This window comes from Emys orbicularis, assembly GCF_028017835.1.
Source record: "Emys orbicularis isolate rEmyOrb1 chromosome 21 unlocalized genomic scaffold, rEmyOrb1.hap1 SUPER_21_unloc_3, whole genome shotgun sequence".
NCBI lineage: Eukaryota > Metazoa > Chordata > Testudines > Emydidae > Emys > Emys orbicularis.
This window is the reverse complement of record NW_027045157.1, coordinates 149,546-163,118: the sequence shown is the minus strand read 5'-3', so window position 1 is coordinate 163,118 and position 13,573 is coordinate 149,546. Positions and strand designations below refer to the sequence as shown.

General features: G+C 64.0%; 1 protein-coding gene across 1 annotated transcript; it reads left to right on the top strand.

Annotated features, from left to right (window-relative positions):
• Positions 1–4,205: 4,205 nt before the first annotated feature.
• GNL3L (G protein nucleolar 3 like) lies at positions 4,206–12,525 on the top strand. The gene is made up of 16 exons (XM_065423113.1): positions 4,206–4,272; positions 5,152–5,206; positions 5,306–5,340; positions 5,670–5,771; positions 5,921–6,037; positions 6,365–6,448; positions 6,556–6,691; positions 7,055–7,158; positions 7,403–7,547; positions 7,790–7,877; positions 7,963–8,140; positions 10,087–10,229; positions 10,360–10,496; positions 10,943–11,073; positions 11,435–11,606; positions 12,277–12,525. The coding sequence occupies exons 2-16, from the start codon at positions 5,194–5,196 to the stop codon at positions 12,342–12,344; spliced, it is 1,653 nt and encodes a 550-aa protein (XP_065279185.1). The 5' UTR covers positions 4,206–4,272; positions 5,152–5,193; the 3' UTR covers positions 12,345–12,525.
• The last annotated feature ends 1,048 nt before the right edge of the window (positions 12,526–13,573 follow it).

The following is a 13,573-nucleotide window of genomic DNA, read 5'->3' as shown; positions in this document are numbered from 1 at the left end:
ACTCAAGGGTTCTCTCCCCGGCTCTGGGAGGGGAGCGGGGTTTGGTGGGTTAGAGCAGGGGGCTGGGAGCCAGGACTCCTGGGTTCTCTCCCCGCTCTGGGAGGGGAGTGGGGTCTGGTGGTTAGAGCAGGGGGGGCTGGGAGCCAGGACTCCTGGGTTCTCTCCCTAGCTCTGGGAGGGGAGTGAGGTCTGGTGGTTAGAGCAGGGGGGGCTGGGAGCCCGACTCCTGGGTTCTCTCCCTAGCTCTGGGAGGGAAGTGGGGTCTGGTGGTTAGAGATGGGGGGGCTGGGAGCCCGGACTCCTGGGTTCTCTCCCCGCTCTGGGAGGGGAGGGGGGTCACAGAGCCATTCCCCCAGCGATGAGACAGGGTCTCAGACCAGGGGCTGCCCACCCAGCACCCTGGGACCCTTCCACCGCCAGCCGACCAGGACAAGGAGCCGCTCTCCTGCCCTGTGCCCAGAGGCAGGACCGACTGGGTGGGGGCAGGGCAGAGTCCAAGGGAAGAGACAAATATCTAAAACCCGGGGGCTGAACGTCACCTGTCACCATAAAATGCAGCACAAGGCACCCAAGTTTGGCATTGTCAGTCCCGGCCGCCCCTGCTCTAACCCCTAGACCCCACTCCCATCCCGGAGCCAGGGAGAGAACCCAGGAGTCCTGGCTCCCAGCCCCCCTTGCTCTAACCACCAGCCCCCACCCCCATCCCACAGCCAGGGAGGGAACCCAGGAGTCCTGGCTCCCAGCCCCCCCTGCTCTAACCACCATCCCCCACCCCCATCCCACAGCCGGGGAGGGAACCCAGGAGTCCTGGCTCCCAGCCCCCCCCCGCTCTAACCCACCAGCCCCCACTCCCCTCCCACAGCCGGGGAGGGAACCCAGGAGTCCTGGCTCTCAGCCCCCCCTGCTCTGACCTACCAGCCCCCACTCTCCTCCCAGAGCCAGGAGAGAACCCAGGAGTCTGGGCTCCCAGTCCCCTCCCCCACTTGACAAAGAAATCACCCCCCCCCACAGGTTCCCCCTGAATGCAGAAGATGCCCCTCCCCCTTACCGGCTCGGTGCCCGTCGGCCCGGCTCTCCAGGTGATAGGAGAACCGTGTGGTCTTGAACTGCTGGGCGAAGGATCCGGCTTGCTCCAGGCTGGGGATCCCGATCATACTGGCCCTCTGCATGTCTGCACCCCTCCCTCCCCCCTCTCCGAGCCTCAATCCCCCCCAAGAGACGGCCCCAGGCCCCCCCGAGCCCCGGGGATCTTGGGCCACATCCTCAGCCAGGGGCGTCGGATCCCAACCCGGAGGCTGGCAAGAGAGCGGAGGGCGAGTCTCCTTGGCCAAGGGGGCGCAGACGCCTGCTCCCCCGTCAGCACGGGGCTGGAGCCATGGCGACGGCTGGGGGGCTGTTTTCTCCAAGGCTGGGGTGGGGTGCCTGGCTTGCCGCAAAATCCGCTACCCCCTTCTCTGCCCACGAACCCCGAGCGAGGAGGGGGGGGAAACAGCCAGCCCACGGGAGATTTCCATCCACGCCGTCTGAGCCACGCAGCAAGGCCTCGGGCGGCCCGCGTCCAAAACAAACTCCAGGGGTTCCTCCGGGGCAGGGGGGCCGCGCTGCAGCCGTGGCAAGAGGCAGCCGCTTCCCCAGCTCTGGTTTTGCCAAACCCCGACCTCTTCGCTCCCGGGAGGGTTTCGTCGGTTGCCAAGCGCTGATTTCGTGTGGGCCGCGCTGGAAACCGTTCCCAGCCAGATGCAACCTCCTCCTCGACTCCACAAGCGGGTCTCGCTCGCTGCCCCGGGGAACGGCCACCGCGCCTGGACGGCCGACTCCTGCCTCGGAAATTCTCCCCTCCGCTCTGCTCCTTGGAGGTTTCACATCAGTGGTAACCACCCATCTCCTCCAGGGAGAGGTCACTAGCTGTGAGCCGGGCTTCACCCCTTTTTGTAGTTGGGCTCTGATTTATTTTCCGTCGCTTGGAAGGAAGATCGAAACCGGCTGGCAGCTCCGAATTCTTGTTTCGTTCCTTTAAACTCCCGTTTTCAGCTTCGGGCGCTTCCCAGTCATGAACGCCGATTTCTGGCGTCCTACGTTTCAAACCAGTCGGGATTTCTTGCCTCGTAAGCGTCAGCCTGGTTGTAAAGTCCCAAGTCACAAACAAGCCGTAAAGGCTGATGTCTTGGTTTCAGTTCACTCGTAGACTCTGATCTCTGGCTTCGAAAGCATCAGACCAATTGTCAACTGGGGTTTCTTGGTTTCAAACCAGGTGTGAGCTCCAATGTGTTGGTTTCAAACTAGGTGTCGGCCCGTTTCTAGCTTCGGACCCAGCTGTAAGGGCTGGGTCCTTGCTTAGCAGAGCCTGTGTTTCCGAGGGGTTATTGTCTAACAAAAGAGCCAACCTGGACGTTCGGCCGTTTCTTCGAAATCAGACTGGCTGGCTATTTGAAGCAGGGAACTCCACCTCTGGGAGGCCAGGGGGTTTTCTCCCAAGGAGAGGGGGGGAAACCTTCTCTGAAATCTGCTGCTAACTCCAGCCCACGGCTTCTTTCCCTGCCTGCACATGGTAGGGGGAAAAAATTCCTCCTGCTCTGGGATAAAATGCTTCAAACCACAACAGATGGGAACAATGGGGGGAGGATTTAAAGGCGCAGAGCCAGGCGCTGGAAAGAAACCACACGCGGCGAGGAACGCCCATTGATTACACACACGCCAGACTTGTCTTCACTGCCGCTCGGGCCTGGTGGGCCCCGTCGAAGGCTTCCCGGCTGGCTGGATTGGCCCTTGCGCCCCGAGTCGCCAGCTGCCGGAGCATTGCTGGCTCGCCCGCCTGGCCGGTTATACGGAGGGGAGGGGACTGGAGTGAGTGGGAGCTGGGGAGAGAACCCAGGAGTCCTGGCTCCCAGCCCCCCCTGCTCCAACCACCAGCCCCCACTCCGCTCCCAGAGCCAGGGAGAGAACCCAGGAGTCCTGGCTCCCACCCCCACCCCCCCGCTCTAACCACCAGCCCCCACTGCCCTCCCAGAGCTGGGGAGAGAACCCAGGAGTCCTGGCTCCCAGCCCCCCCTGCTCCAACCACCAGCCCCCACTCCGCTCCCAGAGCCGGGGAGAGAACCCAGGCGTCCTGGCTCCCAGCCCCCCCCTGCTCTAACCACCAGTCCCCACTCCCCTCCCAGAGCCGGGGCGTCCTGTGACTCAGCAGAGGGGCTGGTGCTGACAAGCGGAGCCGTTTCTCTCGCAGTTAAAGGGAAGCGGGAGCTGCCTGGATCTGGGCCTGTGAATGAAATGCCAGCTGGGCTCTGGAATCCCGGCTATTTCCTGAACTCCTGGACGTGCTTAAAGCCCCCGCCCCATCGGCTCAGCCCCCGCCGGCTCTGGGGGGAGAACCCAGGAGTCCTGGCTCCCAGCCCCCCCTGCTGTAACCCACTAGCCCCCACTCCCCTCCCAGAGCCGGGGAGAGAACCCAGGAGTCCTGGCTCCCAGCCCCCCCTGCTCTAACCCACTAGCCCCCACTCCCCTCCCAGAGCTGGGGAGAGAACCCAGGAGTCCTGGCTCCCAGCCCCCCCTGCTCTAACCCACCAGCCCCCACTCCCCTCCCAGAGCCGGGGAGCAGGGGTTTCTGGGAGCCAGGACTCCTGGGTTCTCTCCCCGGTTGGGGGCGGGCAGTGGGGGCTGGGGGTTGGAGCGGGGGGTGGGGCTGGGAGCCAGGACGCCTGGGTTCTCTCCCCGGTTGGGGGCGGGCAGTGGGGGCTGGGGGTTGGAGCGGGGGGTGGGGCTGGGAGCCAGGACGCCTGGGTTCTCTCCCCGGTTGGGGGCGGGCAGTGGGGGCTGGGGGTTGGAGCGGGGGGTGGGGCTGGGAGCCAGGACTCCTGGGTTCTCTCCCCGGCTGGGGGTTGCAGGCTGCACATTTTGGAAGGTGGGATCTTTATTTCCGGGAGGGCACGTGCGCCCCCAGCTCTGTCCCGCCCCGGCCCCACGCGGGTCCCCAGGCCGGGGGCTTGGCAGGGCCCGGAGAGGGGCCCCGCGGGCTTGCGGGGGACGCGCGGCCCCGCTGCAGATGTGCACCATTTCACCCCGTGCAATTGTCACAGCAACGGGGGAGGGGAGGGGAGGGGCGGGGCGCGCGCGTGCACGAGGCCCCGCCCAGCGCGCGCGCGCGCACGAGGCCCCGCCCAGCGCGTGCGCGCACGAGGGGGGGAACCAGGAAGCGCCCCTGTGTCGTGAGCGCGCCACGTGGGTTCCAGCTGGTGCCCTGGAAGTGAAACTGCGACAGCCAGGAAAGGGGGCGAGGTGGGGGGGCTGGATCTAGGGGGAGGGGGCTGCCGAGGGGGGCTGGATCTGGGGGGGTGGGGGGCATGCAGAGAGAGGGAGGAGTTGGATCTAGGGGGAGGGGTGCAGAGGGAGGAGGGGGCAGGATCTCTGGGGAAGGGGGTGCAGAGGATGGCTGGATCTGGAGGGGGTGGGGGGCATTCAGAGAGAGGGAGGGGGCAGGATCTCTCGGGGGTGCAGAGGGGGGAGGAGCTGGATCTGGGGGGTGCAGAGGGGGCTGGATCGGGGAGGTGGGCATGCAGAGAGAGGGAGGGGGCAGGATCTCTCGAGGGTGCAGAGGGGGGAGGAGCTGGATCTGGGGGGTGCAGAGGGGGCTGGATCGGGGAGGTGGGGGGCATGCAGAGAGGGGGAGGGGTTGGATCTAGGGGGAGGGGTGCAGAGGGGGGAGGGGGCAGGATCTCTGGGGAAGGGGGTGCAGAGGAGGGCTGGATCTGGGGGGGTGGGGGCATGCAGAGAGGGGGAGGGGGCAGGATCTCTGGGGGAGGGGGTGCAGAGGGCAAGGTCTGGGAGCAAGATCAGAGGGGAGGCTGGATCTATGGGGAGAGGCAGGGATCTACCCCTATGCCTATGTCTGGGATTCCCCCCGATTCTTTTCTCAATACTGTACCCTATAGGGATCGTTGTGTGATTGATCCTGAGGTGTCAGAGCCAGGAGAGAACCCAGGAGTCCTGGCTCCCAGCCCCCCCCCCCCCGCTCTAACCACCAGCCCCCACTCCCCTCCCCGAGCCAGGGAGAGAACCCAGGAGTCCTGGCTCCCAGCCCCCCTGCTCTAACCACCAGCCCCCACCCCCCTCCCAGAGCTGCTCTCCAGCCCCCTGTAAACAGTAATTTCTTCCCAGGTGCTGCTCAGTGGAGACGACCCTGCGACCCGCTGCGGAACCATGACCCGGCCCAGTAAGTCCCAGCGCCGGGGACCGGCCCCAGTTCCGACCTGGACCAGCCTCCAGCCCCCAAAATTATAACATCCCCTTAACTCTGTCCCCTTCTCCACAGAACACACTACAGCTGCGAAGAAACACCCACGCAAGGTGAGCCCCAGGACTCCTGGGTTCTCTCCCCGGCTCTGGGAGGGGAGTGGGGGCTGGTGGGTTAGAGCAGGGGGGGCTGGGAGCCAGGACTCCTGGGTTCTCTCCCCAGCTCTGGGCAGGGAGTGCGGTCTGGTGGTTAGAGGGGGGGGGGGGCTGGGAGCCAGGACTCCTGGGTTCTCTCCCTGGCTCTGGGAGGGGCAGTGGGGTCTAGTGGTTAGAGCAGGGGGGCTGGGAGCCAGGACTCCTGGGTTCTCTCCCTGGGGAGAGGACATGGGAGGGCAAATTGCTCCCTGTTGTGTGGTTATTAACAAGATCTCCCTTTTACCCAGAGGAAGGAAGCAAAGGGTCATGGGAAAAAAGACCCAGGAGTGCCTCAGCTGTTGGGTTTCAAGGAATATGTGAAGAAGGAAGCTGAATTAAAGCAGAAAAGGGTAGGAGTGGGGGATGGGGGGAGCCCGGACGCCTGGGTTCTCTCCCCGGCTCTGGGAGGAGGAGGGGGTCTATTGGGTTAGGGCTGGGAGCCCGGATGCCTGGGTTCTCTCCCCGGCTCTGGGAGGCTGAAGTCTGGCTGTGTCTCCAGGTGGCGGAGCTGAGGACGCGGCAGGAGCAGGCCCGGCTCAAGGAGACCAGCCAGCGCCGCAGCCTGGAGTCCCTGCAGCAGGACGCCCTCCGCAAGCAGCGGGATTTCGAGCAGAAGGTAACATGGCCCCGTCCCACGCAGCCCCTCGGCCCCCAGACCGGCCTCCCCTCACCGGCCTCCTGGGTTCTCCCCCAGCTCTGGGAGGCGAGTGGGGGCTGGTGGTTAGAGCAGGGGGGGGGGCTGGGAGCCAGGACTCCTGGGTTCTCTCCCCGGCTCTGGGAGGGCAGCGGGGGCTGATGGTTAGGGCTGGGAGCCAGGACTCCTGGGTTCTCTCCTCGGCTCTGGGAAGGGAGTGGGGTTTAGTGGTTAGAGCAGGGGGGCTGAGAGCCAGGACTCCTGGGTTCTCTCTCCTCCCCCCCCCACTGTTTCGTCCCCTCTCCGCAGGAGGCCGGGCTGCAGCAGCTGCAGGGGCACCCGCGGCTGGAGAAGGAGGGGTCCCGCAGGGCCTACTACCGGGAGTTCAGGAAGGTGGGTGTGAGCCGCATGGAGGGAGACCCCCATTCCCCCCCGTGGCGCTCAGTGGGGCCGGGCCACAGAGGGGACACCCCACTCACCCCCTCCCCTGCTCCCCGCAGGTGATCCAGGCGGCCGATGTGGTCCTCGAGGTGCTGGATGCCCGAGACCCCCAGGGCTGTCGCTGCCCCCAGGTGGAGGAGGCCGTGCTGCAGGCCGGGGGCAACAAGAAACTGGTGCTAGTGTTAAATAAAATCGGTGGGTGTGTGGTGGGGGAAGCCGGATGCCTGGTTCTCCCCCCGGCTCTGGGATGGGAGTGAGGGCTAGTGGTTAGAGCATGGGTGGGGGGGTGGGGGGGGCTGGGAGCCAGGACTCCTGGGTTCTATCTTTAGCTGTGGGAGGGGAATGGGGGCTAGTGGTTAGAGCCAGGCAGGCGGGAGCCAGGACGCCTGGATTCTCTCCCCGGCTCTGCCTTCTCTTGGGCAAGTCCTGTGGTGCCTCAGTTTCCCTCACTGGGGGTGTGAGCTGGGCTCCTAAGGGAGGAGGAGGAGGAGGGAAGCAGAAACGCTGGGTTAACCCTTTGTGCTCCTGCCGCGCGCCCCCCCCCCCCCCCCCCCCCAGACCTGGTGTCCAAAGAGGTGGTGGCCGGGTGGCTGAAGTACCTGAGGAACGAACTCCCCACCGTGGCCTTCAAAGCCTCCACCCAGCAGCAGAGCCGGCACCTGGTGAGGGGGGTGGGGCCTGGCTGGGTGGGGGGGAGGAGGGGGGGCAAATGGAGCCTGGGACCTTTCCCCAATCTTGGCTTCTGGGAGGGGAGGGGAGTGGGGGCTGGTGGGTTAGAGTGGGGGCGGGGCTGGGAGCCAGGACGCCTGGGTTCTCTCCCCAGCTCTGCAGGGGCGGGCGGGGTGGGGATGGATATAACTGTGTGAGCCCTGTCCTGATCCGTTTGCTGCTCTCCCGCCCCCTCAGCAACAGAGCAAGGTGCCCGTGGCCAAGGCCTCCTGCGAGCTGCTGGCCAGTGGGGCGTGCGTGGGGGCCGACTGCCTGCTGAAGGTGCTGGCCAACTACAGTCGCAGCCAGGACCTCAAGACAGCCATCAGCGTGGGGGTCGTAGGTGAGAGACACTGGCCCTTCGCTGCGGGGGACCAGGACGCCTGGGTTCTCGGGCCGGCTCTGGGAGAGGAGGAGGCTCCAGTGGTTAGAGCGGTGGGGGGGCTGGGAGCCAGGACTCCTGGGTTCTCTGCTTGGCTCTGAGAGGGGAGGAGGGTCCAATGGTTAGAGCGGGGGGGGGGGGGGCTGGGAGCCCGGACGCCTGGGTTCTCTCTCTGACTCGTGTCCCCCGTGCTCTTGTTCCAGGCTTCCCCAACGTTGGCAAAAGCAGCCTGATTAACAGCCTGAAGCGGAGCCGGGCCTGCAGCGTGGGAGCTACGCCCGGCATCACCAAGTAAGCCCTCCTGCCCCACAGCGGGGGTGGGGGTCCCGCCAGGGCTGCCCTGCTCCTCGGCTGATGCCCCCTTTCTCCCCCACAGGTGCCTGCAGGAGGTCCAGCTAGACCGGCACGTCAAGCTCCTGGACTGCCCCGGCCTGGTCATGGCGACCGCGGCCACGGACGCCGCCCTGGTACTGCGCAGCTGCCTCAAGGTGGAGCAGGTGGCCGACCCGGTGACGCCCGTGGACGCCATCTTGAGACGATGCTCCAAGGAGCAGGTACAGGAGGGGGGTGGTTGCTAGGGGGGCGCTCAGTGGGGCGACGCCACCACCAGCGGGGCCAATGCCGTCAACCAGGAGACAGGCCCGAGAAGCGTCGGATCTGAACTCACCGGCCTGGGGCCCAAAGGAGCGCCAGTCTATTGAGCCCTAGCCTTGAGGGTCCTGGGAGGACCCGTCCAGGGCTCCCGCTTTCCTGCCACAGCAGACATGGGGCTCCCAGCCCCCCTGTTTTCTCCCCAGTCTCCTCCCCCCCCCCCCCCCAGCTCCTTCTGGAGTAATGAGGAGAAGCAGCGCTGGTCTTTGAAGACCGGGGAGAATTGATTGTTCACCTGGAGCAGGTGGAGAGGCCTTAGGTCGATGGCAGAGGCCATATGGGGGAGAGTAGAGGTCCCTGCCTCCCTGTCTCTCCATTGGTCTGTTCTCACCTCCACGCACTCCTCACGTGGTCAGCATCCCAACAGTTGAGTGTTCATGGCCAGGTTGTTGGCTCTTCCGTTGGCCACTGGGTCTTCCGTTGGTCAACGCAAGCTCTTCCCTTGGTCGCTGGCTCCTCCATTGTCAACTCCAGGTCTTCCGTTCTTATGTGTCGATTCCAGCCAGTTCTTTACATGTCTGGTTCCAACCCAGACGGTTTAGACTCAAACCCCAGCCCCTCTCTTCCTTGTCCCAGGAAGGAAACTAACACTTCCTTCCCAATGGATGGAAATACCTGTCCCAGGAAGAGATTTCTCATGGACGACTTTCGGCTAGGCAGCCTGCTGCCATTTTCCGACTAAGAACGTCGATTAGACGAGATCAGAATGTTTCACGGGCTCATCTGTGTTTCTTCCAGTTTGTCAAACTCAGTTACTGAGGCCTCACCCTCCCTGATTGAACTGACCTCGTTATCGCCAGACTGATTCTTGCCTGCATATTTATACCTGCCTCTGCAAATTTCCACTACATGCGTCTGACGAAGTGGGTATTCAGCCACGAAAGCTTATGCTCCAATACATCTGTTAGTCTTAACGGTGCCACAGGACTCTGTTGCTTTTTACAGATCCAGACTAACACGGCTACTCCTCTGATACTCAATTACTCAGGTTTCCCTTTTATAAATTCTAGTATTCACGCTTCAGAGTAGCAGCCGTGTTAGTCTGTATCCGCAAAAATAACAGGAGTACTTGTGGCACCTTAGAGACTAACAAATTTATTAGAGCATAAGCTTTCGTGGGCTACAACCCACTTCTTCGGATGCATAAGTATTCATGCTGCAACCCTTTGAGGCTAGCCAGCAAAATGAAACGATTAATAGACTCTCGGGAGGAAGGGCTCAGAATGAGACGACTTTATCCGGTTAATAGACATCACTGCGATCATCCAGATCAACACAGGCCAGAAAACCTCCCCAAACTCGTTCCTGGAGCCGAGCTTTTCGGAGAAGCTCTCCGCGTGATTGAGAAACCGCCAGCAATGGAGACCCCACCACGCTGCTTGGAAATTGTTCCGTACTCTCCTCGTTACGAATTGGTGCCTTGTTTCCGGTCGGAATCTGTCCAGTTTCACTTTCCAGCCTGTGGATCGTGTTAGACCAGACTGAAGAGCTCGTTATTAGCTCTTTGGGTACCTACGTGGGTTCCTACAGACTAGGGTCAAGTCACCCCTTAACCGTCTCTCTCAAGCGAAATAGACCGAGCTCCTTGCGTTTCTCACTCCCGGGCCGGTTTGCTAACCCTTGACGTTTTCTCATGGCTCTTCCCTGACCCGTCTCCAGTTGAGCACCAGCCCTCAAGTCTGTGAATGCAGCAGGATCCAGCAATGGGCGGGTGGGGGCCGCAGCGTGGGGGTGGTCCGAGGGAAGGTGGAGAGGGAGATGCGACCGCGGAAGCGAAGAGGGAGGCGAGGGAAGGTTGAGGGGAACCGGGAGTGGATTGATGGGCGTGTCTGGCTGCTCCCCACCCCAGATCATGCAGCACTACGGTGTGCCAGCTTACCGGGACGTCACGGAGTTCCTAGCGCACCTCGCCCGGAGAAAGGGGAAACTGAGGAAAGGAGGCGTGCCCGATCACGAGAAGGCGGCCAAAGCTGTGCTGAGCGACTGGATGAGGTGGGTGGGGAAGGGGCAGAAAGGGGGTGGGGGGGCGCCAGCCCTAATCTGGCACTAGGGCAGGGGACTGGCTGGCTGGGGGGGGTGGGGAATGGGACCCTTTAAGAGCCCCAGTTCTTTCTCCTCCCAGTGGGAAGATCAGCTATTTCACGCACCCCCCAGAGACCCACACGCTGCCCACCCACATCAGCGCCGAGATCGTCACGGAGATGGGCAAGGCCTTTGACTTCGAGGCGCTGGAGCAAGGCAACCAGGAGGCTTTGGCTGGTAACCTGTTATGCCCCACTCCCCTCCCAGAGCCAGGAGAGAACCCAGGAGTCCTGGCTCCCAGCCCCCCTGCTCTAACCACCAGCCCCCACTCCCCTCCCAGAATCAGGAGAGAACCCAGGAGTCCTGGCTCCCAGCCCCCACTCCCCTCCCAGAGCTGGGAGAGAACCCAGGAGTCCTGGCTCCCAGCCCCCCCCGCTCTAACCCACCAGCCCCCACTCCCCTCCCGGAGCCGGGGAGAGAACCCAGGAGTCCTGGCTCCCAGCTCCCCCCTGCTCTAACCCACCAGCCCCCACTCCCCTCCCGGAGCCGGGAGAGAACCCAGGAGTCCTGGCTCCCAGCCGTGCTATGTGGCCTTTGGGGGGCAGTACCACTTTCTCCCCCGGGGGTGGGTGGGATCAGAGCATCTGCTTATGGTGCCCGCTCTGTGTCCATTCCCCGCCCAGACCTCCCGTCAGTTCCCGTGGGCATCGGCCTCGCCCCCGCCGGCCTCACCAGTGGGGTCGGGGCAGAGATGGAGGAAGAGGAGACATCGGGAGAGGAAGAAACAGCCATGGACGAAGACAGAGCTCTGGAGGTATGGAGGGAGGGGAGAAGCATGGCCCCTAAGCCCCACCCCCTACACCACAAGCTCCGCCCACACAGGCATCCCAAAATTGTCCTCCTGAGAGGCTGAAGCTTCAAAGACCCACCCCCTCTTGGTGCCAACAGGAGACTCCTCCTCCTAGCTCATTTGCATAATAGGCCCCACCCCATTTGAGGGATGAGCTCAGGCTCTCTGCAGCCTCAGGCAAGCAGTGATCCCAGGTCAACCCTTTTCTCTGCAGCCGTTTGAGCTAGAAACGTCATTTTCTTTTTCTCTGAACGCTGAGATTGTGGAGTATGAGGCAGCTGCCCAGTGCCCTTGGCAAGCCTCACTCTCCTCTTTCGCACTGCAGCTCGGCCCCATGATGGTGGAACTGAAGGCTAAGAACAAAGCAGCCGCTGCCGTGGAGAAACCTGTTCCCAAAGCCCCCAGCCTGGAGGAGATCTCAGCCCTAGACCCCCTGCACCAAGGGCAGGGGCTGCGGGCCGCTAGCAGGAGGCGGAAGAAGCAGCAGAAAAGAGCAGGTTGGCGGAGGGGTGCTTAGGGATTCGTCGTGGGGGCATCTGGGGAAGGCAGCCGTCCAGACCGAGCGATAAGAGACGGTCCCTGCCCAAAGGGCTCAGCCTAGAAATGGATGGTAGAGAGGGGAAACTGAGGCACAGAGAGGGGACTTGGCCAAGGTCCAAGGCAGAGCCAGGAAGAGAACCCAGGCATCCTGGCTCCCAGCCCCCCCTGCTCTAACCCACCAGCCCCCACTCCCCTCCCGGAGCCGGGGAGAGAACCCAGGAGTCCTGGCTCCAGGCCCCCCCCGGCTCTAACCCACCAGCCCCCACTCCCCTCTCAGAGCCAGGAGAGAACCCAGGAGTCCTGGCTCCCACCCCCCCCTGCTCTAACCCACCAGCCCCCACTCCCCTCCCAGAGCCGGGAGAGGACCCAGGCGTCCTGTGTACTAGGCCATGTTGTCCCTTAGCTAGGACTAGTGAACTGTCAATCAGGGCTCCTGGGTTCCATCCCCAGCTCTACTGCTTCTCTTTGTGCCTCAGTTTCCCCTCCCACCCTGGCAGGCTGTTTGGAGGTGCGTTTCATGGCAGGGCAGCTCCCTGCTCCCCCTTTGCGATCGTGCTCTGCTGGCCGGGGCGTGCGGGTCTCACCAAGGGGGGGATTCTCACTGCGGCTGGTTTCTCCCTCCCCCAGAGAAAATCGCCAGCAAACTCTCCGCCACGCTGACGGCCGCCATGAACTTCGGCGCGGCGGGTGACTAGGCGCGGCAGTGGCGGCCCCCGTGAGCCTTGCACTCCAGCTACCTCAGGGCCGATCGCCTCTCCTGGCTGGCGGGGGGCGGCCCGCGGAGACGAGACCAGAGCTGCCGCTACCGAAAAGTCAGGCTCCTTTTATTACCAGCTAAAAGCCCTAGAGCGGCCCGTCTCCAATAAAACATCCCACGCAGTCTCCCCCTGTCCTGTGTCTCACTCAGACCCGTGCAGGCTGGGGAGAGAACCCAGGAGTCCTGGCTCCCAGCCCCCCCCTTCTCTAACCCCACTCCCCTCCCAGGCCCAGGGAGAGAACCAAGGAGTCCTGTCTCCCAGCCCCCCCAGCTCTAACCACCAGCCCCCACTCCCCTCCCAGAGTCAGGGAGAGAACCCAGGCGTCCGGGCTCCCAGCCCCCCCCAGCTCTAACCACCAGCCCCCACTCCCCTCCCAGAGCTGGGAGAGAACCCAGGAGTCCTGGCTCCCAGCCCCCCCTGCTCTAACCACCAGCCCCCACTCCCCTCCCAGAGTCGGGGAGAGAACCCAGGCGTCCGGGCTCCCGGCTCGGGGGGACATTCACGCAGTAGGGATCCGATCCCAGGTTGGGCTCAGCAGGCGCCGGCGACTGAACTCTTCCCCTTCGGGCGCGGTTGGCGTTTGGGGGGGTCTCGCAGGGACGGCCGGCGCCGGAGCTCATAGCAGCACAGCTGGGGGAAGAGACATTCAGGCTGGTCAGAGCAGGGGGGGCTGGGAGCCAGGACTCCTGGGTTCTCTCCCCGGCTCTGGGAGGGGAGTGGGGGCTGGTGGGTTAGAGCAGGGGGGGCTGGGAGCCAGGACTCCTGGGTTCTCTCCTGGCTCTGGGAGGGGAGTGGGGGCTGGTGGTTAGAGCAGGGGGGCTGGGAGCCAGGACTCCTGGGTTCTCTCCTGGCTCTGGGAGGGGAGTGGGGGCTGGTGGTTAGAGAGGGGGGGGCTGGGAGCCAGGACTCCTGGGTTCTCTCCTGGCTCTGGGAGGGGAGTGGGGGCTGGTGGGTTAGAGCAGGGGGGGCTGGGAGCCAGGACTCCTGGGTTCTCTCCTGGCTCTGGGAGGGGAGTGGGGGCTGGTGGTTAGAGCAGGGGGGCTGGGAGCCAGGACTCCTGGGTTCTCTCCTGGCTCTGGGAGGGGAGTGGGGGCTGGTGGTTAGAGAGGGGGGGGCTGGGAGCCAGGACTCCTGGGTTCTCTCCTGGCTCTGGGAGGGGAGTGGGG